This window comes from Perca fluviatilis, chromosome 10, assembly GCF_010015445.1.
Source record: "Perca fluviatilis chromosome 10, GENO_Pfluv_1.0, whole genome shotgun sequence".
Taxonomy (NCBI): Eukaryota; Metazoa; Chordata; class Actinopteri; order Perciformes; family Percidae; genus Perca; species Perca fluviatilis.
The window spans coordinates 25888491-25912945 of NC_053121.1; the positions used below are offsets into that span (position 1 = coordinate 25888491).

The following is a 24455-nucleotide window of genomic DNA, read 5'->3' on the forward strand; positions in this document are numbered from 1 at the left end:
GCTTCTCATTAGCAGCAGTGGTAGATTGCATGCGGAGGAATTACAGAAAAGCTAACCTTTTATGCCCAAAGATCTTTCTGAAGAGGAAAGATCCCCTCTGCTCACAGGAAATTGCTTTCTAAATGGGTTAAGATGGGCTAAGACCCAAGACATTGACAAACCCTTCCAGTTATGAAACACCTTGCTGGGCACCCCAACAGACAGCCCCGGGGTCTTTTAATGATCTTATTAAAGCTTGTGGAAGTGTGGAACATGGTTGGTGCTTTTGCACTTTTACGTACTTTCTTAAACAGCTAAACCTTTAAGAGCAGAAATAAAGCTCTGTGAAACTCTACCTCCCAGAGAGAGATGGTGTACCTGTTCCATGTCTTTCCAGTGCCAAATGTAACAGTGAGCCCTGGGGATTGGCTCACAATATATTTACAAGCGGCACTATCACATTTTCTAATTAAAAGGGATGACAAGAGCAATGTGCTCTCAGCAGGATTGGCACAAAAAATTCACACATCAGATTTGCTTTTCCAGAAGAAAAAAAAAGTACCTACAGTAAAAGTGAAAGAAAGCGGCTGCGATGTACTATTCACCAATCACAGGAGCTGAACACAAAGTCAAGTGTCAACAGTTGGGAGGGAGTAAAGGGAGGGCTAGGAAAAGCGTAAGCACAGATATTGTAAGTGCTACGATTGAGGAAGAAACATGTAAAGGGAGAGAATGAGGGAAGAGGCATAATACAGGTAGAAAGATGAGAGAAAGACAGCGCAGAATGGCAGCTAGGAAGAAAAGGGAAGTGTATGTGGCGGAGTGGGTTATTGAGAGAGACAAGTGGAGCAAGCCATGACACAAGGCCATAAAACACCTTCCTGGCTACTTGACGGCCTGAGCCCGGTGACATTTAATTATTTCTATAACTTACACTGCAGTATGCAAGCACAGGCACACAGACCCTCACCTACACTTAACAAACCTGCCTACAAATTTTTAGTGATACAAATGCATGTTGTATATTTGCAAGACTATTGGCTCCACTTAACTAACCTAAATTTATGGGGCAGATTTCTCAGCTGACAAATGAGTTTGACAAAGACAGTGAGGGATGAAAAGATAGTTAGAGAGAGACAGACAGAGAGTCTACTACGACTAATGTCAGCAGGATGACCTATACCCATGGCTGCTCATGGCAAGATCAGTTAGAGGAGACACAGGACTCTAGCCAAGACTTTCAGAAAAACCAATGCATCATCGAAAGCCTCCATACAAACTCTTAAACCTCAGTCAAGGAACCAATTAGGAATCAAACAAACAAGCTTAAATTATGCAAAACCTGACATCTCATTTGTTTATTTCTGCCAATTAAAATCAGCCATCTACAACAATCAGAATATGTATATAACTACAGAGTAAAAGAACAGCTGTCGCCTCAAAAACGTGACAAAGCCTTTCACTCAATCATTCAAGCAGAAAACCTTGCATGTATTTGAATGAAATGCTGGGCTTTTTTTCAAACACCAAAGGCATTGCATTCCTATAATTATGCAGCAGTGTCAACAAAGCGTGTTCATAAATTCAATTTGCTATCTGTCATCTCCTGCATGTTGTGCAGGGGAGAAAAAACACAGTGGATCGATTGAGACTTCAATTTCTGATGGCTCACATGCAGCCTTCATGATTCATGGGGGAAAAGAGAGACAAATAAATCATAGAATTCTAAAAAGCTTTTGTCTGGTACGTGTGGGTTTCTAATATAATGGCAAATTATGACATCCTTTATGCCACGAGTTAAACTGGTAGCAACAGTGGCATGTTAATTGAAAAGATAAATAACAGCGTAAGCATACAAAATAATGACATTTGTCAAAGTCACATATTTTAATCAATCACAGCTACATATCCTCTGTATTTATATAAGCCTAGCACTCTCCTCTATATAAACAAATTGAAGTGTTTGACATGAGGAATACCGGGCATGGCAGAGATGTCTATTTTCTACTACTATCCACTATCCTTCCAGTAGCCAATCCCTGAGTCTAATTTGCACTGTAATGAGATCTAATGAGTGCTTACAGGCCTTGTGCTTGATGAATTGAAACCACTGTGAGAGAGGAACACAGTCAGAGTTTAACCTCACCCCAGTCGCCCTCCATGACTCCAGTAGAGAAGATGAGAAAGAAAAGAAAGAATGAAAAGGAGAGGAACAAGTTGTTCCCATTTTATTTTTTTTTTGCTTGCTGCGGATTGTTTTTGAACACATTTGAGTCCATCTGTTCCCCCACAGAGAGTCACCTGTGCAATTAACCCGGACCATTAGCCGTGAAACAAAGGCCTCGGTGGAGGGAGGGGAGTATTGCGTTATGGCCAGGTGGAGAGGCATCAACCACACTTTCTTTTAATCTTGCCTCCCTCTCTCTACTCTCACTTGTATGCACGTGGTTTTGTGTTACTTTTACATCTGAATTCAGGCTCAGCCACCTAGACATACACAACCACCTGCATTACTCAATATCCCTCTCCTCTTACCGCTCTGCTGTTTACTAATTTACTGAGTGGAGTCACCCCCTCCACTCCCTGCGCCCTCTTTACCTGCAGTCCCAGCAGCTTCTAAGACCCAGGCAAGCAGAGACCATTACTGCCACAGAGAACACATGTGCCCAAAGGACAGAAGTCATGCACCTGTTAGATGTCTTTCCTTTGTTTTTCACTCTTTCCCCATTTTTCCATCTCCCTGCTGTCCAACCACCCAACTCTGACAAAAGCCTCTAATAAAGGTCTTTATTTTGTAATTTGTTTAATGTGGTGTGTGTGTGTGTGTGTGTGTGTGTGTGTGTGTGTGTGTGTGTGTGTGTGTGTGTGTGTGTGTGTGTGTGTGTGTGTGTGTGTGTGTGTGTGTGCATGTGACTAGTCTACTTCAGTGAAAAAGAGAGGATGAAAAAGGAGAAAGGAAGGGTAAGATGGCTAATAAAAAAGACAGATTTGCTTGCTCATTCATATGGATTGTTTCACTGTAACAACTTGATGAGCAAACCCACTCATGTCCTCCCTAACTCAATTAAGGATGCTCCCACAACCCTCCATTCCAGGGGGAATGGCAGCGTAGCTTCTACTTTCCTCTTGATATAAGCCCCTGTGTGGCGCCAGGGTCAGGGGGGAGAGAGGAAGGGAAAATGTGGAGAGAGGGAAGAATGTCTTGAAGAAGGGAAAGGTGGGTGGGAGGTGAGAGGTGTATTGTGCTTGACATGCATGTAGTAGAGACAAGTGTTGGAGCTGGGCTGGCCTGGTCACCGCAGGCCTGATCCCATACCCTAAAAGAAATAGAGATGTCCTGACTGCAAGAGACTAGGAGGAAACGTGGAGAGAAGTTGGATGTCGACAAGGGAAAGATGAAAGTGGATTAGCCGCCGTGGCGATTTGCATTCTGTGGTGGAACGAAAGCCCCTGCGATGCCCCGAATAGCTGGATGCATGAATAAGTAAACAAACAAAAACAAAAATAAACCCTCCATCTGGATGGATGCTGCCAGGCCCCAAGTGAGAAACAGTAGGGAGGGGAGGTTGGGAGATGGGAAGGGGAGGGTGGGGGGGGGGGAGAAGAGAGATGCTTGCAATGTAGTAGTCACCACACTCTGCTTCCTCTGCTATAATTTACTTCTACTACCCCCCCCCCCAGTTACCATATTGCTATCACCATCTATCCACTGCTCCTGGCTAGTTACTAACTGCCCAGTAACACCACCAACACACAAGGGAGAGCTCCAACCCAGCACTGACAGATGTTAAGTTGACACACTTTCTCTAAGCCACATGGGGTCAACATGTCAGGGTGCCAGCAGGGCCACAGAAGCTGGTCATCACAGCAGAGTAGACCCCTAGCGCCACTTTTCCATAGGCTAGGTACTGCTAAATTTAGCTGCAATATGGTAGACCATAAAACATATGCATTTTCACAGTTGCCTCACACCAGGAGATAAACGCTGATCAAAATGTGTGGTCTTACAGGCGACTAGATAGAAAGCCCAACTTCTATAAGGCTCACTGTGTTCAACTTTCAGTAGTATTGGATCACCTGAGTAAAGAGTAGCTCTGGTTTGGAGTTTCTCTTTTTTTGTTACATCATCTAATAGATTCCAGTGTCTATGTTTTCTGATCTGCTCTTTGCCATGATATCAGAGCAGTTGTGAAATCTGCAACTATTATTATAGTGTTATAGCGTCTTTCAAATCCTTCTGTTAGCATACAATCTGTTTTTGTTTGTAGGAAAAAAAGACAATCCCAGTGAAAGTTGGTGTAGTCTGTGTTGATAATTTAACTTTCATTCTAGTTTCCTCAGGTTGAATCCTTAGAAGGGGATTGGTGCTTTAATGAGCATTGCTACCTAGCACAGTGTCTTTTTAAATAAGACCACTGGGAGGAATTTTCAAATCCTACACAGGAGCTTTAATGCAATCACACGTTTTTCTGCTACTTCACATTAAAATTAGTTTTAACATGCTAAGCACTAGAAGGCTTCTATTCAGTTTGATTTGAATTATGTTTTATTACTATGTTTTATATATTTTTGCCTATTTTACTTATTGTTTTATTGATGGTGCTATTGTTCCTATTTTTTATGATTAACACTTATTCTGTTTGTTGTTTTTACTCTGTAAAGGACCTTGTCTTGAAAAGGTGTTATATAAATAAAGTTTTTTATTATACTGTTATCATTTTTGTTGTGACGCAGCAACAGGAAGTGAATCCTTAATTCTCAAGGTTAGTGATGGACCGCTTGTGACTAGGTTACTTCAAGGACAATTTCAGTGTTAGTTTTTTTTGTCAGTGGATTGGTTTTAAATATTGCAAGGGAGGTATTGTCAACAGAGGATGCAGTCGCAGTGAGCTAGTTAGATGAAGGGTTGCGGGTGACAGCCATTTCTATTGCAGTTTGGGTGAACCTCAAACCTTTTAACACCTTTTACTGTGCTGCTATGGACAACAACGGCCATGATCTGTTAATGCCATGCCACATCACAGGCTCTGATCACAGTTGTGTGTATGTGTATGGCAGGGCATTGCAACTTTACAGACATTTAGCATATGTGAGTGTTAAATGCATCAGGTTATTAAAATGGAAGGGATGTAAAGAGGTTTTGGCATGTGGAAGTATACTGAGATGCTATACATATTTTTGGGTTTCATCCAACCAGGGCAGTGTAGATTACCAATTTTACACGAGTGGCACATTTGAGTTTTGGAATCCTGATCATTATAACATCTGAACCAAACCACACATGGGCTGTTTGCATCACTGAAAGGCGGTGCTGTCTGGGGAAGCTAAATGGATTTGACAATGGGATTTGATGGTCTTTGTAGTGAGGGTAATTAGGTTTGATTGACTGTAAAGTGACTAGTGAGGTCCAGATTTGGGAGGGGAAATGATCAGACACTTGAACCACCCACAAATTAATGAGATTCAACTGTGCCTGAGCTGATTTCACCAAGAAAAAGGAGAACATTTACAAAAGCAATGGGATGAGAAAAAAGAACATGGCAGGATGAGTATAGTGAGTGTGAGACACAAAAAGAGAGACACGCAGACTCGGAGGGAATAACAGAGAGAAAACCGGAAAGGTAGAGATATCTGATGCATATCTCACTTCCTCAATTGTGACCTTAACTAAATTAAGTTAAAGATAAAAGATAAAAGCGATTAAAAGCTTTAAGCTGCAATTTAATTAGTGTTCTTTGTCTTTCTCTCGATACAAAAGAAAGTGTCACAAGATAAAAAATGTGAAACAATACAAATTCAACTTGACAATTTACTGCATGAGGAAGACTGACAAAAATGTGAAAGAGAATATTCCCTGGTGTTGCTTTTAGTTGCTAATGACCTATGGTATTTAAGATATATTATTAAAAGGCTACCTATGAAGCCAGGCTCGTTTTCTTCATGCTGACATTTATTTATGGAAATGCATTGGAAATGTCCTAATCTGGGAGGATGAGTATTGGATAAGTATTTTATTGTATTACCTTCACTTACGAAACGTCATTTTGTCAGTCAATCAGATTTAATCCTTGAATGTCATTTGTTTGTGAATAACTCTCCTTTCTACATGTTTCTATTCATGCTGCTTGCTCTTTACGGGCCTTAGTTGAGATGCAGTCAGCCATATTCTGTGCGGCATCATCGCCTTGAGGCAGATTCCGATTTCGACTGGAGATATAGCACAAACTAATATGCTGTTATTTATTAGAATGTGTGTATGACAGCAGATAATCCTGGTGCCCTTGTTCCCGTCTTTCAAGGTAATGATGGAATTCACCAATCTATACTCGGGAGTTTCAGAGCATGCCTTGCACATCTTGCACTCTGGATCGACACAGCTCAAATGCCAGGACAAAAAAAAAGAAGAAGCAATTTGTTCAGAGTTTGGCATTCCACTGCTGCAGCATCCATATGCAGATGTAGTAAAATATCCCTCATTCTTATAACTCATCAGATACTACAAATATATAACCAGACAAGGAAGCCATCAGTAGCATGACAAAGAAATGACACTTTGGGGAATACACAGGCAGCAAATGTAGAGGCATTGTGCCATATATCATCATTATGTTCTAGAAAGGTCTGTCCTCGTTCGTTATATTCTGTAGAAAACATGAAGGTCAGCTTTAGCTTCCTAATACTAGCTTCATTTCCTAAGCTACGCGGGAATGGTGAGTCTTCTAAGAAACATTTCTTTTATCTACTTAGGTTTCTGACCTTCATGTCTCTTTAAGGCTATCTCCCCTGGTGATATTGTTTGCCATGTCGGCTATGCTGTGGAGACACTATGCAAACTTAGAGAGCAACCCTGTCCACCCCACCTCCGCCTGTCAGCGCTTGTCTATGATCACCTAGCTGGCATGGCTGCAACGCAGGTATGCACTGGCCTACCGGCAGCTGTCAGTGTCACACTAAGCCATCAATCCACATCTCTGCCACTGTCATTCCTGACAGGGCTACGCCAGCCACAGCCAGTCAGACAGCTGCACAGAAATATGTCAATTTAGTTTAGCATGCCACACTAATAGACACCTGAATTTGAAAAAATGTGCTTTGGTAAACAAAAGAAAAACAATTACTTCCACAACTCTATCTTTCAGGAAAATGCACAAACAGGAGAAAACACAGGAAAAAGAGAAAATACACTCAGATGAAGACATGTTAGCTTTATAGATAAATTAATAAACTCCATTAGCCTCTAAGAATAGTGAATCTTGGTTTCTATGTTCGGGATCTTAAATACGTATTATCTAACAAATGTTACACATCGATCTTCTTAAATTTACATTTAAAATTCTGGATAATACTGAAATGTACACAAAAATGTAACTACAGGCACTGTAGTCGGAAATGCAGTCAAAGCCTACACTAACTTATTTTGCTTGTATTAAGTATTTGTATTTAGTGAACGGAATGCGTTTTTGAGAGGAGCCCACTTTTATTTATGTAAACATACACCACTTCATCCTCAAAGTGTGAAAGGTTGACAAGGAGGATGCATAAATAGAAGCTGCAGGCCCATCATTGTCAACATGCCAACTGCTCTCTGCAGAGAATCATAGAGACATGGAGACCTCATTCTAGCAGGCCTTTGCTGAACGGGAAAAATGCCAGATAGACGACTATCAGCAGCACAAAAAAAAAGCTTTTGGTGAGGAAAGGAAGACGCAAAAATAATTGTAAAATGTATTAAAATGGAAAAAGAAACACGATTTAAGGATTCACTTACAATGAAAAACAACCCATACACTGCAAGCAGGGTCTTCCATTACATACTGTACATTTATTTGTTATTTTTAAATATCTGTGACTGGGTCCCTTTGAGAAGTTTAACATAATAAGAGCTAGGATTTCTACTAATGGGCTCATTTTTAAACAGTGAAAGAGTATGAGGTATACACAACTTCCAGCTGTTGTGTGAAGAAAGACAACCGCATTAAGGGCGATAATAATGTGTGTTTAATATTTATATTAACCCAAACACAAAACCTATTTTTCCACTATAATATTCCCTCAGAGCAACCCAATGTATGGGTCTGCATTCTGCTGGTGTTTGCAAGCTGTTGCAACAATGGATTGAAGCGGCTGAGTGGGCTCTAATTCATACAGTAAAAAATGATCACTTTGCAGGTAAAACCTAATCATAAAAACAGCATCTGTGGAGCCTCTTAATGTGTTTTAGTGTTTCAATAATACTGTCTAGGACTGTTTTAATAATTCATTTTACATAGTTTGTTACAAAAGTTTGTTTTCCAATCAAATAATCATATTTTGACATGTAAGATTAGTTTAGAAAATGATGTCATTTAAAAATACATAAATCCAGTTGGATTACATATAATGTGTTTAGTCAAGTAAGATAGCAGACAGTTGGTACACCCATAAAATGTGTTGTAAAACTTGTAGGCTACAGCCAATCTGGTCCTAAACTTGATATTCCTCAGGTTGGCAATAAAAACGTTTTTCAGAGGTTAATATGGTGAAGGGGGCTGTTACACAAGCTACTACAACTATTCACATACTGAAAACTATACCGTATAAAGTAAGTCTGAGAAAAGTTGACAGTAAACATGTTAAACCCAAAGTTCTTCACTATTTATCTGTGGTACCTGTGAGAAATGCCTGGACTAAATAAAATGCTCAAATAATGTTTTTTTGTCCTGGTTGTTTGTTTATTCTTATGTGCCTTATGCCAAGATGCATTTTGCTCAAAGCAGCATGTGCGCTTTCCGGCTCTATTCAAAGCTTAGTGGATTTGACTGGGGTACACAGTTGACATGTGGGTGCAGACACTTGCCCCAGACGGGAGCACTGACCCCAGTGATGCCAGCCGAGTAGGTGGCCAGAGGGACTTGCTACTCCTCACAAATGCCTTAGAGAAACAAAGTCCAGATGCTCTACCATGCTCCGGCTCTTGACACACTCAGCATGCTGCTTGCGACATTGTTTCATATGCCACAATAAAAAAAGAAATATCCTGCTGTGTTGAACCATGTTACTCTGTTTTAGACAGAAGAATTAGTTGGGTTTATTCTACAGTGTTTAACAGTTATATTCAGTGAAGTAAAACAATTTGGTAAATGTTGAACATCTGGTCAATTCAAGAGAATATGGAAATCCACTTAAAGCAAATTAAAACAAATGGGGTGACTGGGTAATGATTTCATAAGCAATTTCCTACATTAGGATTTCTAATACTTCACAAGGAAAACACGTTTAGCTCTGCACTTGTCTCATCTAACAATCATGCTTGTTGAAGAAGTGCACATACAAATGCACTTGCAGAGGGTATATGCTGAAGTTTTATCAACTAAGAAATTTTTTAATAATCCGTTTCCTAAACGCATTTGTCGGTTTCCCATCCCCCACCCTGGTGCCATCCTGGCAAAAGCTGAATGAATTAAACTCTCATTAAATATGCATTTCATTGTTAATCATTTGCAAGCGAAGAGGATTAGGTCGCAATTTGTGAAATTACATAAAATCTATCCCTTCTCAAAAATAGCCTCTTGAAATTGCATTAAACACAACAGCATGATCCATCTAACAGTCTTTTAAGCAATAAAATGAGTAAATCAGTAAATCCATTAAAGAGATATTGACCTGTACATAATTCTCATAACACAATGGCCATATGTTTCCTCCATCTGTTCAGGCTAATGGATTTATACACATAAAAATCTACTATATTCAGGTCAACAAACATATCCATCTATCTATCTATATCTATCTATCTATCTATCTATCTATCTATCTATCTATCTATCTATCTATCTATCTATCTATAAAACCAAGTTTAGGATCAAAATAAAGACACCAATAGGTATATTAAACTGGAGATCTATTTTAGTGCATCCATTAGCCTTTTAGCCTTTCAAATGCTAAATTAATGTGGAAAATGTTTGGACACGATTCATTTCATTCAGTTTAGTGTTTTTTGAGTAGTTAGCTGATAGGGAAAGTGCTGACACGTCACATGAGGGGGCGTGTTTGCGTGACGCTGAAAACGTAGCCGCTGCAGCTGGAGACAATCACGGAAACGGCACGCTGACAGCTGCAAACCACACACTTACCACACGAAGAACGCTATTGAAGACAAAGACGCTGAAAGACTATTCTTGTTTTCCTACAACACAACTTTTATAAATACACTAAAAACTACAACAACAAGGAAGAGCGGGGCTAGCAAGGCGAGGACAGCGACGGAGCACGCAGGGCAGCGGACCTGGAGCGACGGCGTGGTCACCAAACAAGCAGCTATCTTCAGACGCGAAACCATGCAGTGTCTGGGTGAGTTAGTTTAACACAGCACAACCCCTCTAGAAGTAGGAAAGACACACTCATCCAGGCGAGTTTAATCTCATTCTCACGTTAAACGCAACATGCAGGGAAAAGGAGACAGGAGGATTAATGTTACTGGCTACGTTAGCCTTTAGTAGCTGTGTTCCTTTGTGTTACAAGCCCAGGTTAGCTTAGCCTTGTAACAATGGTAAGAGGAATTAACAAGGCCTCTTTGTGCCGAACACTACCTTACTGACGCTCAGCGTGAAATATTGATGTGAAAAGGCTCCTCAAATAACTAACTCAAAATATCTGAAGCACACATAGAATTTTAGAAAAGAATGGGAGAGAAAAGCCAAGAGTCTCAACCCTGTCAACTGGAGAGGAGTAGAGGCAAGTAAAAGAAAGATGTGCAACACGAAAACACTGACTATCCTGCTATGTGTGTTCCAACCAAACAGCTTAAAGAGTAATGGAAAGAATATACAAGAGCAAAACACCAAGCTGCTGTAACGTCCAACCTGCTACTGGCTCAAATTCAGATTACCATTCACAGGATCCATTTAAAGAGCTCTGCATTTGATTGTCCTTTCTCTGACTGCATCTCAAATTAGTACATAGTAGGGTTGCACAATATTGACAAAATGTGATACTGCGATATTGATTATGAATATTGCGATATATTAATTTCAATATTTTTAAACATATGTAAAATTACAAAAGTTACAGGAAAATGCATCAGAATAGATTCATAACAAATTAAACAAGTTTTCTTATAACACAAGGTTTATTTCAACTGACATATTGGACTGGTACAACATGAATAAATAAATAAGGACCATGTCTACAGAATAGGACATGTTTTACTGGTTGTACAGTATAAAATATATAAATAAAGAGAACAGGACACAACTTTTCTTTCTCTTCTCTGATTCGTTCCGTTTTGTTGTCACTATCTATCTCTTCACTTATACTGTCACTCTGTCGAAATATGAACATACGTCACATGGTACGTTCCATAGAGTTTGTCAATGTAGTGGACCCATGCACTGACATGCACTAACATGTGGCACGGTAACTGGCCAATGAAACATGATCATTATAGCGTTTCAAGTGGGCTCTAAATCAAACACAACTAAGCCACACAACCAACGGATAAAAAAAATATTGCTTACTTTTTGCGACACTTTCGATATATTGCAATAACGATATTTAGTCGATATATCTTGCACCCCCAAATATAATATTGCGCAACGTGATATTGTGATAACAATATTGAGTCGATATATCTTGCACCCCTACTATTCAAGGTTTAATGAAAGTGTGTAGTCAATGCAGGTAAGAACCTTGACAGTAAAAAGCAGCCTGGGTTTAGCACATCTTGAATTTAAAAATGTATGTATTTCATAACCACCAAGGTCATTGTGATCGCGACAGTCCAACAAGCTAGGTGATGGTGTGGAGGACAATCCCCACTATCTCCAAGGCTGCAGGCAACGTTACCCATGTCATCCTCATGTTTTATTCATGCGAGTCATATTATGGCATTCAGAAACTGAGATCAAAATCTGCTCTGGCAGAAATATTTAATATCATACCTACTTCTCGACCCTTCTCCATCTGGTTAGCCAGCATGAGAGAGAGGGGTAGACAGACTCCTTAAGCTCAGCGATGTTGGATTATTAAAAGTGAAGCTTTCAAAGAGGTCACTGCTCAGGGAAAAAAAGAAAAAAGAAAAAGCTGCAGCATGCATCAATTATCTTGGAGAGTTTGTGGCATACTGAAGACTGTCTTGTCACATTTCCCAATGTGGTTGAGCTCCAGTGAGGTCCTTGGCGGACGATGACATTTAGACGCTGGTGAACTGTGGAAATCCCAGTCCGTTTGTCAAAGAAATGGACAAAAGCCCTTCAGGCTTGAAATTCTTTCTCAATGTCATTGGCATAACTAGACACAGGCATCCAGCTCAGTCACTCTCCTTTTTCATGTCTGAACAACTGCAACTTACTGTACACTGATCAATACACGGTTTACTGGCATCGCTGAAGGACAATAGAGTAATTCCAATGATTCACAACAATAAATATAGCACGCTGCCCGCAAACAGTGTCAGACTGGAGGAATGATAACTTTTCTGTTGTGTTGCTTGAACATGTTAAAACAAATAACAACTGCATTATCGTGTTGGAAGTGCAATCTAAGTTTTTTTTAAGTTGACCACAGCTTCCTGTCCACACATGTGACCTACATATTGCGTGCCACTGCCAGTTCTATAAGGACTTAAACAAAGTCTTTGTAAATATCAATGACAATATTCCAATAACTTTCACTACTCGAGAATTAAAACACCATGACTTTACATGTGTTAAATGTTTAGAAATACATGTGCATATTACTGCAGGAAAGAATGTTTCTTTCTATGTGAGCAAATGTACCATGGGGAAAAAAACAAGCTAAAAGTAGCATAATCTGTCTGTTGTTTGGAAGCATTGCATTTGCTATGGGAGTAAGTATAGCTAAAAAAGATGACTCCCCCCACTCCGACATATTATCCTCTTCCTTCAGAGTTCAAATCTGTGTTAGGCACAATTCCATGAAACCCCCTTTCTATCCTCCTGTTCTCCTCGTCCTTACTCCCCACCTGCCTCCATGTCTCTGTTTCTGCGGTGGCGCAGGGAGAAGTGGCATACCTTTGTTCATGTCAATCAGCTGCTTCTTCTTCTGCTGGCGCTCCTGCTTCTCCCGCTCTGCTTTCTCCTTCGCCAGCTTGGCTCTCTTGATCTTCTCCTCCATCTCCTTCTTCTTGTGGTTCTCCTTCACTGCTTCCTGATGAGGCACACACACACACACACACACACACACACACACACACACACACACACACACACACACACACACACACACACACACACACACACAGATACAATCAGAATCTAATACTGTATAGTGTTCAGAAGCGGCAGCATGCCATCAGCAAATTCTTATTCAGAGAAGGGTTTGATAGTTAAAGATAAGCTGCTGGAATAAACAATATATCATGCCTTGTGTATGGTTTCTTTAATACAAGCATATTTGTCTGCAAGGACTCTGAACTGCTTTACATATTTTCAGACAGACAGAGCTGATTCGTTGTCAATAATACATCAATATGGTCCTAAAAAGGCTAGATGATCATCACACATGCACCATGCTAGTACTTTCACAATATGGGGGAGCCATTGCACGAGAAAATTAAAGTGTAGCAGCAACGTGCCAGTCTCTGAGGACAGAGACAGAGATATCATCCTTCTCCTCCTTCGTGACCGGCTAAAATGTCAGGAAGGAGTCAGAAAAAGAGAGATAATCAACGGTACGGATTCAGCCTTTACAAATGTGTCAGTTTGTTCTTTTGCCAACAGAGAGTAAGATGCAAACATGTGACCTTTGGAGACAACAAAATGTTCTCTCATCCCAGGCCTGTGGCAGAACCCATCATGGGTGCGGTGAGAAGTCATACCGCATGTGTATGCATGCATATATCCCTGTGTGAACATGCTGTCCATTGGCCCCTTTGTGCTTCTGCTCATCGGTGGTGTCCCCCCTTATATATGCATGCGTGTGTGTGTGTGTGTGTGTGTCTCAGTAAGTTAAGGCATGGCACTGTCTGTGCACTGATATAATAAGTGGCGACAGTAGGCCCCCCCATCTAATGCCCCTGTGGTCCTGATGTGTGTGCCGTGTTGGCAGCTAAGACAGAGGGATTACAGGGATTGTGGGGAAGGAACAAGGAAAGAGCAGCTCATGATGCCAGTCAATAGTAGAGCTTTGCTCCATATCCAAGGACACGAGCCCTCATTGTCACTGTCTCCTTGTTAGATGACAAGGGCAATGAGAGAAAGAAAGAGAGAGAGAGAGAGAGAGAGAGAGAGAGAGAGAGAGAGAGAGAGCAGAATAATACGGACTGAGTGTGTTTTTGTATCATGTGCATTATGAAAACATTGTGAGATGTTTTGCTTCGTCAGCTGCTTCAAGCCGATAAGCACTCAAAAATCCACCTACATTTTATCACCACATCGAGGTTATGTAAATGATACAGTTACACTCTGAAAGGGCTATCGACTGTGTGCACTTTGCTGTTGTTCTGAATTAGAGTGGATGACAGCTGTGCTGTACATTCAGAAATGAAACAGTTAACTTGTGCATTTTGTTTAAGTGATGGGCAGCGCTGGCAGCACGAATCAAATTGATTTCTGTCCTCATTCACTGACAGGACTCAATTCATTTTGGAAGTAATATCACTGCATTGCTCAACAACTACAGCATCAGATAAGATAAAATTATGCAGATTACAAACAAAATCCTGCTGGCAAAACTTATTTTAAACAAACAACTAATTCTGACTGTAAACATGATTATGCAATGCAATTATGTTGCTCTAATCACACAGCACTACTAATTGCCATAGCAACAAATATGTTTTCACTGATCTCTTATTTTTCCCTTTACCATTCTCTTTGACAGCCTCTATTTTGCTGTTGGCAACAACTGATTGTATCTGGTCTCATTTCCTTGCCAACTCTGTACATTGTAGGAGGACATACAAGAGATAAACAATCCTCATGAGATGTGTTCGAGAGATATGCATACAGTATGTTGTGTTCAAAATTAATCTTCAGTGCAGAGAACCACATTGAAACCCCATGACATGAGACAAAAGGTCTGGTTCCTCTCAAATATTCTGTATAATGTTGAAAAATGTGTTAAGAAAAAGTCCCATGCATCTTGTTTTGTCTTTTGAGAACTATCATTTACTCAATTACAATATGATTTGAGGTGACCATGGAAACAAGTTGTTTTTGGACTCACACTAAGGGCCCTATCTTGCACTCAGCGCAATTGCCTTTGTACACCATGTATCATTCCTATTTTGCACCCGATGCACAGCGGACTTTTCCCTCCACAGACGCACGTCGGTAAATTAGGGAATGTATTTGCGCTCCCGGGGGCGGTTCAGCGAAAAGAGGAGGCATGTTCAGGCGCAAACGTTCCCTGGTGATATTTTGCAGTTTCAGAAAACAATTCTGCCACAGACCATGAAAAACCTGGTCTGAAGTCAGTGGTGTTAGTCTAAAGTCAGTGGTGTTAGTCTAAAGTCAGTGGCGCGTTATTCAGATGCTATTTTAGGGGCGCATGCTTGGCCATAATGTAGTATGTGCACAATGCGCATACACTTTGCTTCTCTCATCTACACGGACGCAGCAGTTCCCATTTTTGCAAACCATACATAATTACAAGGAAAAATATTACTGAAAATGGTGGGATTGGACACTTGAGGGTCCGGGAGTGGCAATGCGCGATGCGCTCCTGATGGAGTGGGTGGATGGAGATGGAGTGGGGGGAGGAGGAAGGGGCACAACAGGAGCAGGTGGTGCGTTTGGAGGCCCACGCTCCATGGCTGCAGCAATCCTCTCCAGACTTGAGGAGATGCGCCTGAGAGCCCGCAGCAACATCGCCACCCGGTCAAGACGGGGCATTTATTACTTTGCCGCATCCCGGACAGCTCCCTCTGGCGTGCGCCAGGCAAATCCGCCGTCATAATAGCAATCCGCCATGGAACAAGCGTGCCTGCTCTTAAAGGGAATGTGAGATGACGCTCTGATTGGTTTATTGCACGTTACGCCCAAACCACACCTAGCTACTTCAGACCAACCCATTTTAGATTTGCGTCAGGCGCAAGAGTCATTTATCCCGCCGGTAAAATAGCAACAGCGCCCGAGATCCGCCCACAAAGCTACTTGCGTTTCACGTTTGATACATGCGTTTCAGATCGTTAAAATAGGGCCCTAAGTCATATGTCCCTTGTTGAAGATCATCACTATAGTTATAGTGCAACCCAACGTGAGCTTAATTATTTTTCAAATGAAAACCTACAATACCTTTAGGTAAAAATATATAAACGAGACACACATTAACTCCCACTCACAGGGACACCTGGGCGCAGCAGGGTTTATTCAAATAAATTGTATGTATTATCATTGTTTATGTCAAATATTTAGTTTTAACACATACAGCTGTGTAAATCAGAGCATGGAAATTTATACAATAAACACAATAATCACTTACAAGGTTTTAGATAGATTTTGATCATATCGCATGGCCTTCTTTAGTAAATAGAACTTGGAACTAAGTACTTAACTTCAGTGTGGTTTTAACTGTTATTATTAATGTGCCTTAGTTACCAAGGCTGACATTTTTGCTTCAAGTATAAGAAATGTTGGGAAGCAGAAAGAAAAACATTAAGACCCACTTTGTTTTTACTAATGGCTAATAATACTGTAAGGCAGAGGATTTTGTTAGCAAAATAAATAATCCAATTAAAAAGAGACAGGGAAAAAACAGTATAAGGAATTGAAGAAAAGATACAATAAAAAGACCAAGTTAGAAGTAAAGTGCAGCACCTCAAAATAACCCAATAGTCCAACAGATCCTCCTCCACCCCCCCCGTCCCCCCACCATGATTATCTCCCATTATAGACAGTGTCCTTTGTGTCCTTGTTCTACCTAATAATACTTACATGAAACACTGAAAGCCTGAAGTCCAGAGTTCATGTCTATGACAGCCGTTGTGCCCTGAACCCCTCAGATGTAAAGTAGGAAAATGCGTTGCAGGTACTGTATACATATTGCTCAGGTAAGAATCTTAAGGTAAAATACAAAACACAATGTGCGGTTTCATCTTATTGCCAGGTGGGATTGATAACATCACGATTGAGCCGACACATTCAGGCTTTATGAGCACGAAAGCCTGTTCGTCTTAGACACACCAGAGGCCATAAGTGTGACATAAACTTAACTTTTTCTCATGGCCTCCGGTGTGTCTAAGATAGAGATTATAAGTACTCCTCTATCTATAACTGGCCGTAAAAACTGAATGCTGTACAACCCAGAGGTCCAATCCACCAACAAGGGCCAGGCAGCATTTTCCCTTTCCAGGTCTGTTCTTTTAATAATTCATGAAATGTGTTTGCTGTTCTTCCTTGACCCTGCACAACACGATACATCTCCCACAGCATGGCTTCCCTCTCATGCATACAAGTTTGCCATGAGGGAGCAATGAGTATTTCCAACTGCTCAACTTGCACCAGTGATCTCACACAGAGTGTCACTGCTATATCTCATTTGAATTTTACAAACACTACAGCGCCTGGGCTTTAAGCAGCAAATGTGTTTATTAGCCATCTGTTACACTGTGTGCCAGGATGTGGGGGAAAATGGCTTCAAGAAGTTATAGGTTACAGATTGTGAGACTTCTGCTCTGCGGTATAGATGTATTCCCATATTGATAGGTGACCTCCAAAATCTGGCGCAATGACGTTTATGACTGTGTCATGCTGGTCTGAGTGAAAATACTGAAGAAACATGACAGTGATTCAGCAAGAAGGTGGGGGGAGTTCCACAGCCAGAGCATCATCTTCAGCATTATCACCATGATTATGATAATTTGTCATATTGTGAAGGAATTAGCAAGCTTTAGAAATATCACATGGGCTCCAAAGTGGACGGATACACCCGCACACGCAGCCACACACACACAAATAATCATTCTAATCTCATAGATGCTCTATCTTGCTACTTTGCGAATTCAGTCTGGGTCTTTGGGTCTTTTTAGAAAGTCACTCAATTAACAAGGAAGACTGTTCATCCCAGCCCATCTGCTGCGCTTTGATAACTCATTAATGGAAAAATCCTCATCCCCCATGCTCCTGGTCAGGATTACACATGCAGACCCTGCGATTGCATTTCACTCATACTCTATTTCAGAATATGGCAGCAGCATTAAATTAACAAATTGTTGGACTCTTCGAATACTTTCTTCGTGTGCTGAAATCAAATAATATTCCATTGGCCGGAGAAAAAAAAAAGAGAATAGGACGGGAGTAAGGGAGAGAAAGAGAATGAAACAGAAGGAAAATAGAGTTAATGGATTCTCTTATCAGTTACATTCAGTTCTGTGAGGACTGTCTGTCAATGCGTTTACTCAAATGCCTCATGTCGGTCGGGTGCATTAAGCCCTAGCTTTTTAGTAAAAGCAATTTAGGGTGACTGTATTGCAATGGGATTCTTTAATACTGCAGATGCTTTGTGCTGTGAATGCATTACACAGGGCAATGCAACAAAGACAGAAGTTAGCGAAGATGTTCTGTCTCAGTCAAACAACTCAATGTCTCAATATTGCAATAAAAGTCCGAGGCACACCAGGCATATTCAGAAGTTAAATTCAATGATCTTCTCTAAATTATTAGCTGCCAAGAAGTCACTAGAATTTCCATTTGTAACAAATTAGTAATGGTTGATGTAGGTCGACACTGTCAAAGATAAATAACGAGCAGACATCTCCCTAAAATTTGTCACTGAAAAAAAGGAGGAGGATGCTGTAAAGGAGCTAGCTCAGTTTTTTTTCACAGGGTAAGAAAATAAAAAAACAACGTTCAAGTAGAAACAACCATTGATTCCTTGTGCTCTGCAAGCAGATGGGATTAGCCTTTCTGTCAGCAGAGCTGAGGAGCCACACACTATAAATAATATCTGAAGAATATGGTGATTAAAGGATTGTTTTTATATGAATACATTAACTTCTAACCAGCACTCCTCCCAATTTCAACCACAAAACTTTATCCCACTCAGTTCCCTCCCCTTATCCATAGCAGGGAAGTTTAAACCAGTAATAAAATATTCATATGCAGCTATTTGCTTGAGAGAATAATTTATTTTCTTGGGTGGATGCCTCTTTTAGAGATATGCAACTCTGAAATCCTTGAGGGAGCGTTGTGTTGTGTGTTGGTGCACTTTGATCAGTGGGAATGAAAAGTCGGTTTCAGATGGGGATCAGAGTAAAGAGAAGAGAAGGATTCAGACAAGGGGACCTTGCTATTCACATTAATGGATTGTGAAAACGGAGAGCATGCCTTCTGGACACCATGTCATCATCCTGACACCAGGGATTTTTGGGGCGGTGCCAGGAGGGATGGCTAGACTGTAGAAGGTGGAGAAGCAAAGACACTTGATAAATGTTTAACAGACTTGGCTACTCAAGTACAAAGGAACTCCTGGTTTGTTCTGAGATGACGTGGTGTTTACCTTGTCGTTAATATTACCTCTTTAACAACTAATCTGCTTTGCCCTGTCCTTAATTCACTGCTCTAAGTAACCATATTTTATTTCTATAACACTAGCAAGAAGCAGAAGGAATGTTGAGTTTTACTTTGATCCACAGTAAATTAATATTCCACATGTTCCTCAGTTGTTCCAACTTTTTTCACTTGTGTGTTCTCTTTCTACGTTTATTGTAGGGATTTGACAAAAATGTAAATGTTTCATATAACCAACACTGTAAATTGTGTTATAGTGTTTAAGGTGAAGTGTTTATGGAATACATTATTTCATCAGTAAGGCACTGACATTATAGATCCTCCTATTCTGAGCTACTTTCAAATAATAGATTTTAATCTGTTTAAAACCTTTTCATTTTCTTACAGCTCCCAAGTCAGTGCTAGATGTTTCTTAATCAGTGCTGGTAGGGAAGACAAGGTTCACAAGTATCCACTCTTAAGTTATCTTCTCCAGGTTTAAGCATCTGAAACTCAGTATGCTCAGGTAAATGACAGTGAACAATTTTACTGTATGGATGTACAGTAGGTGGAAAAGCAAAAACAATATGTTGTTGTTTTTTAAGTCAGATGCATTGAAATTCAGGGACCTGGTGGCATTTATGACTGCACAAACAATATACAAAGCAAAACATAATTTACTTCCTGGCAATATAAAAAAAAAAAAATGTTCCTGGAATGAGGGGGGTTATACAACAAGTCCTACGACGATATAGATAGTTTATTGTTATGTTTTTCAGGGGAGCACAGTCTCGGTTTCTAACATAAGATGAAAATTTGTGTTCACTCCAATCTTAAAAGTATGTGCACATCAGTTTGTGGGGTGGTTTTGTGGAAAGGACTGGGGATAGAAATGAAACAAAGTTAAAATAAAATATCATACAGTTTAAAAGACAGGTTAAAAGTTTTTTTTGCGAGGTAAAGAAATGAGGAAGGGGAATGTAAAGCACACTAATGTAATGCTGTTGTTATTGGTTTCCTTTTTTTCTTTTTCAGATTCTTAGTTGGGTAGTAAATTATATAGAGGACAAACATTGGTTTAGTTGTGGGAATGGATGCTGGTGCATATAGTTGATTGAGTATTAATGGATTAGATATAGAATACGGGTACGAGTAGATAAAAATGATGTTTCTTCCTACTCCTTTTAAGAGAAGAAATGTTAATTTGTTGTACATATTCACTGTTCTTTTCTTTAAACATCTATATATTTTTAAATAAAGTTCAATTAAAAATGCACAGTCAGCTTCTATCTATACTACTTATATCATAATGAATACATTTATTTACTTCTGCATTAACACAATGTGTTTTAAAATCAAAGAGTCTCATTTGTGACCTTTTGTATCATCTTCATATGATATAAATACAGATTTAAAACACGTGCCAGATCCAGCACGTTGATTAGACCTAAATTATCTTGAATAAAACAAAAAAGAACTCCTCTGTAACACATTTTTTGGCAAGAGAATAGGGTAATATTTTACATTATGCACTTTAAGCCTCCCTTAAGTTAAGATACTGCACATGTAAGTGGTATATAGACATTTAATAAATGGTTTATAACAGACCATAATGTAGTTACAGTGAGAAGATATGAGGGCAAGTGTTTTTAATGTACATTATTTGTGAGCAATTATAACTTCTCTTATGAAGACGTACTGTGTATTATTACGATTGTGTTTTATTATATTTTTATTGATTATCCGTTTATACAGCAGCCTCCACTTATGGTTGTCTTCACAAGACCTATATTCATAACCTTCCACACTCCGATGGCATTGAAGGAAAGGAAAAAGAAAAACTTTGGTGACAAAAAAAGAGGTTTTATCTGTGATACCTGAAAAAAAAAAATCTTTGGCAGATGCAGTGGCATTATGACCTAAAAAAAGATGACATATGCAAGGAAATCACACAGCAGGTGAGTGCGGTTACATTCTTGCAGAGAACAGTGCAAGAACTTAAAAGAAAAACTGAAAAAGGATGTCAGGGCAAACCAAGGGAATATTAAGACCAAAATAGTTGGCCAGAAAATATGGTGCACTCTCCCAAACCGTTCTGTCAGTTTTAGATGAGGAAAGTGAAATCACCCCCAAAACTGAAACTAGCAGCTGATGACTGACAGAGAAATATTTCTATTGTCATTGCTCACTTCCAGATTACAGTTGTATAATGTCTTCTGTGGCTCTGGAGCAGATACGGTATGTCATAACACAGGCCTTCAAGGGTTGGTCAGAGTGAAACACAGTGTAAACATAATCTCTGATATAAAAATAAAAATTCTTATCAGTTTAGATATTCTGTTGTGGTTCAAATATGAAAAATGTAAATTTGTAAATCTGAAGCATAAACAAACTATATACATATACAATTCTGACATGACCTTCACCTCAGCTAAAGGTTTAGAGGAGCTGCCTAACCTAACTGGCCAAAGCAAAATAATGGCACAGAACATAACATAAAATAGCATATTTTTTCACTTATATTCCATAACCAGTCGTCCTGGAGGGAAGTGAGGCTGCATGTTATCTGTACTTCCCCAGGCACATTTACTTAGAAGTTTTATTTTACTCTGCCTTGCAGATAGAGGTTGTGACGAGCAACATGATGTGATGAAGATTGTTCAAATGTAATGTTATTGTGGTACAAAGTAAGAGGTAATCAGCCCATGTGTGTTAAGTCTGTATGTTTAAGTTAAAATATTCTCAATCATATGAATCACACTGTTTATCATGCTGTAACAATACCAATACAAGTTTAAGATATAACTATAAATAATGTAATACAACTGTCAGTTGTTTTTTCTAAACAAAACATTTTATTGCTAAAAGTACAACACTGTAATGTTTGCACAGGTTTTTCCATCAGTAAGGGCCTACTGAATGTCTGATGAAAGTACGTGTGGGTGGTGGACGCTGTCAGTCTGTGTGCGTGCGTGTGTGTGTGTGTGTGTGTGTTTGTGTGTGCCTACTTTGACGGAACCGTAAACATTAAACTTTTCATGTGCACAAAGCATAAACTTTATACTCACCATGAAGAGTATGCGGAAGTTGGCCAATTCTCCGAAGAAATCCTCCACACTGACCGAGTGGGGGTCAAAGGCAAAATAGCTGCCTATGCTCTCATAAAGCTTTTGCATGTTCTTGTGCATCGTCGACAGTTTTTCATACTGCTCCCGTGCATGCTTGGAGAAGCCGTGAGAAGAACAGAGTCAAGGAAAAAGGACAAAAACATATAGACAAAACATACTTTAAAGCTACTGTAATCATCAATATAATGACACGTCACAAATATGGTCAGCTGTGACAAAACAAGCCATTGTTAGATCACTTCAAAAGCTCATCATTTAAAAAACCCATCTATGTCAAGGTCAACAAAACAAAACACTGTATAAAGAAGGGTGATAGACAATCTAATGTGCCATTACAATAACCTCTCCGACTCACTTTGGAGTCAATGGCATGGTGCGCTAATAGCTGCAGCCCTGGAGTAATGGAAAGGTGTTTTGTAGTCACCAGCGTGACTCAGATGGTTGCTGGAAAAGTGGATTGCAGTCATTGTTCTATTGTTTCTCCCAACAACAGTGGGGTCAGGTTGTTTTGAACCTCACAGCTCACGTCGCACTGTGTAATTTACTGAACAGGCGAGCACTTTTCTCCTGGTGAATGGCTATTGACAGCTGGCATCAGTTAAGCATTATCACAGCAGCCACTGACCTCATGGAGACTGTACTTGGACACTTAAAGTATCACACGCCCTGTGTGGGATGAATACGACACAACCTCACACAACACACACAAACACATATGCATCAACCTGTATATGTGTACATGCTTGCAAACACAGACAAAGAAAAAGAAAAGAAAAAGACCCACAATTCATCAGCAATCGTGGCCAACACCTGCTGTGCTTCAACCATTTTCATCTTCCTTCTATAGAGCCAATAGTTGTTTAGCTATAATATCTGTAATAGCTCAATGCTTAACACTATAATTTGGAATTCAATTTGGTTTATTTTTATAGCTCTGGCCATAAGTTCCATTGAATACAATGACATTGTTCTTACAAGTAATTAGTGAGATCTTAAGACGTGGCAACATTTCTATAAATAGGTCCACAAAGCGTAATAGGACACAAAGCGTGCACAGCTGTAATGTCGCTAATAATTCCTTGTTGTACGGGAAAACTGTGTGTTTGCACAACGTCATTAAATATGTTACGTCAAAGTTGCCACCTGCCTTTTGTTTTCTCTTACAAAGAAGTTTGATTAACCTATGAGTTTGATTACAACCTGTGGGATCGACTGGCCATTTCTGTTTCTTTTCCTGTTGGACCTATTTTTTTTTTATGGAATGCTGGGGAACAATTTTATAATAACTATAATTAAGAAATTGTAAATTGATAGTTAATTAAACTTTAATTAATAGTTATTTTAATGTTAAACAATTAAATGATTATTTGTTTACTAATGTTATAATTTGTTATTTTATCATACGTTTAGTGTAATATAAAAAAAATAGTTTATAACTTTAGATAGATCGTTAAAACTTTGTCAATAATTAATAAATAAATAATTAATAATTATAAAAATAATTAATAATTAATAATTGTTCTTTATAAATCTATTATTTTATTTGTATGGCTATTATTAAAGTTGCAACTAATGCTTAGAATAATTAATTATTTATTAATAAGTGGTTTATAAAGCATCAAGTAACATTAAATTGGCCCCATTAAATCTTTTTTAGTGATTTATAAAATAAATAAATAAATATAATTTGTGCACTCATAATAGCTATCTAAATAATATTTATAGATGCTTTACAAAGTATTTACCGTTAACAAGGTATTGTAGTCATCAGTTGCAACTTTATAATAACCATCCAAATATTGTTTATTGATGGTTTACAAATGATTTCTTAAAAGGTTTACAACTCATTTGGTCAGACTATAAAACCCAAATTGCAACAATATGGTTTTTGAGCCAATATCTTTGTGTTTTGGACACTTGT

At 39.3% G+C, this 24455-nt stretch overlaps 1 protein-coding gene across 1 annotated transcript in view; it reads right to left on the bottom strand.

Moving 5' to 3' along the window:
- diaph2 (diaphanous-related formin 2) overlaps positions 1-24455 on the bottom strand; it is a 420870-nt gene that overhangs the window by 51161 nt on the left and 345254 nt on the right. Inside the window, 2 exon segments of the mRNA XM_039812941.1 lie at positions 12990-13125; positions 22475-22639. Coding sequence (XP_039668875.1) covers positions 12990-13125; positions 22475-22639 — 301 coding nt within the window.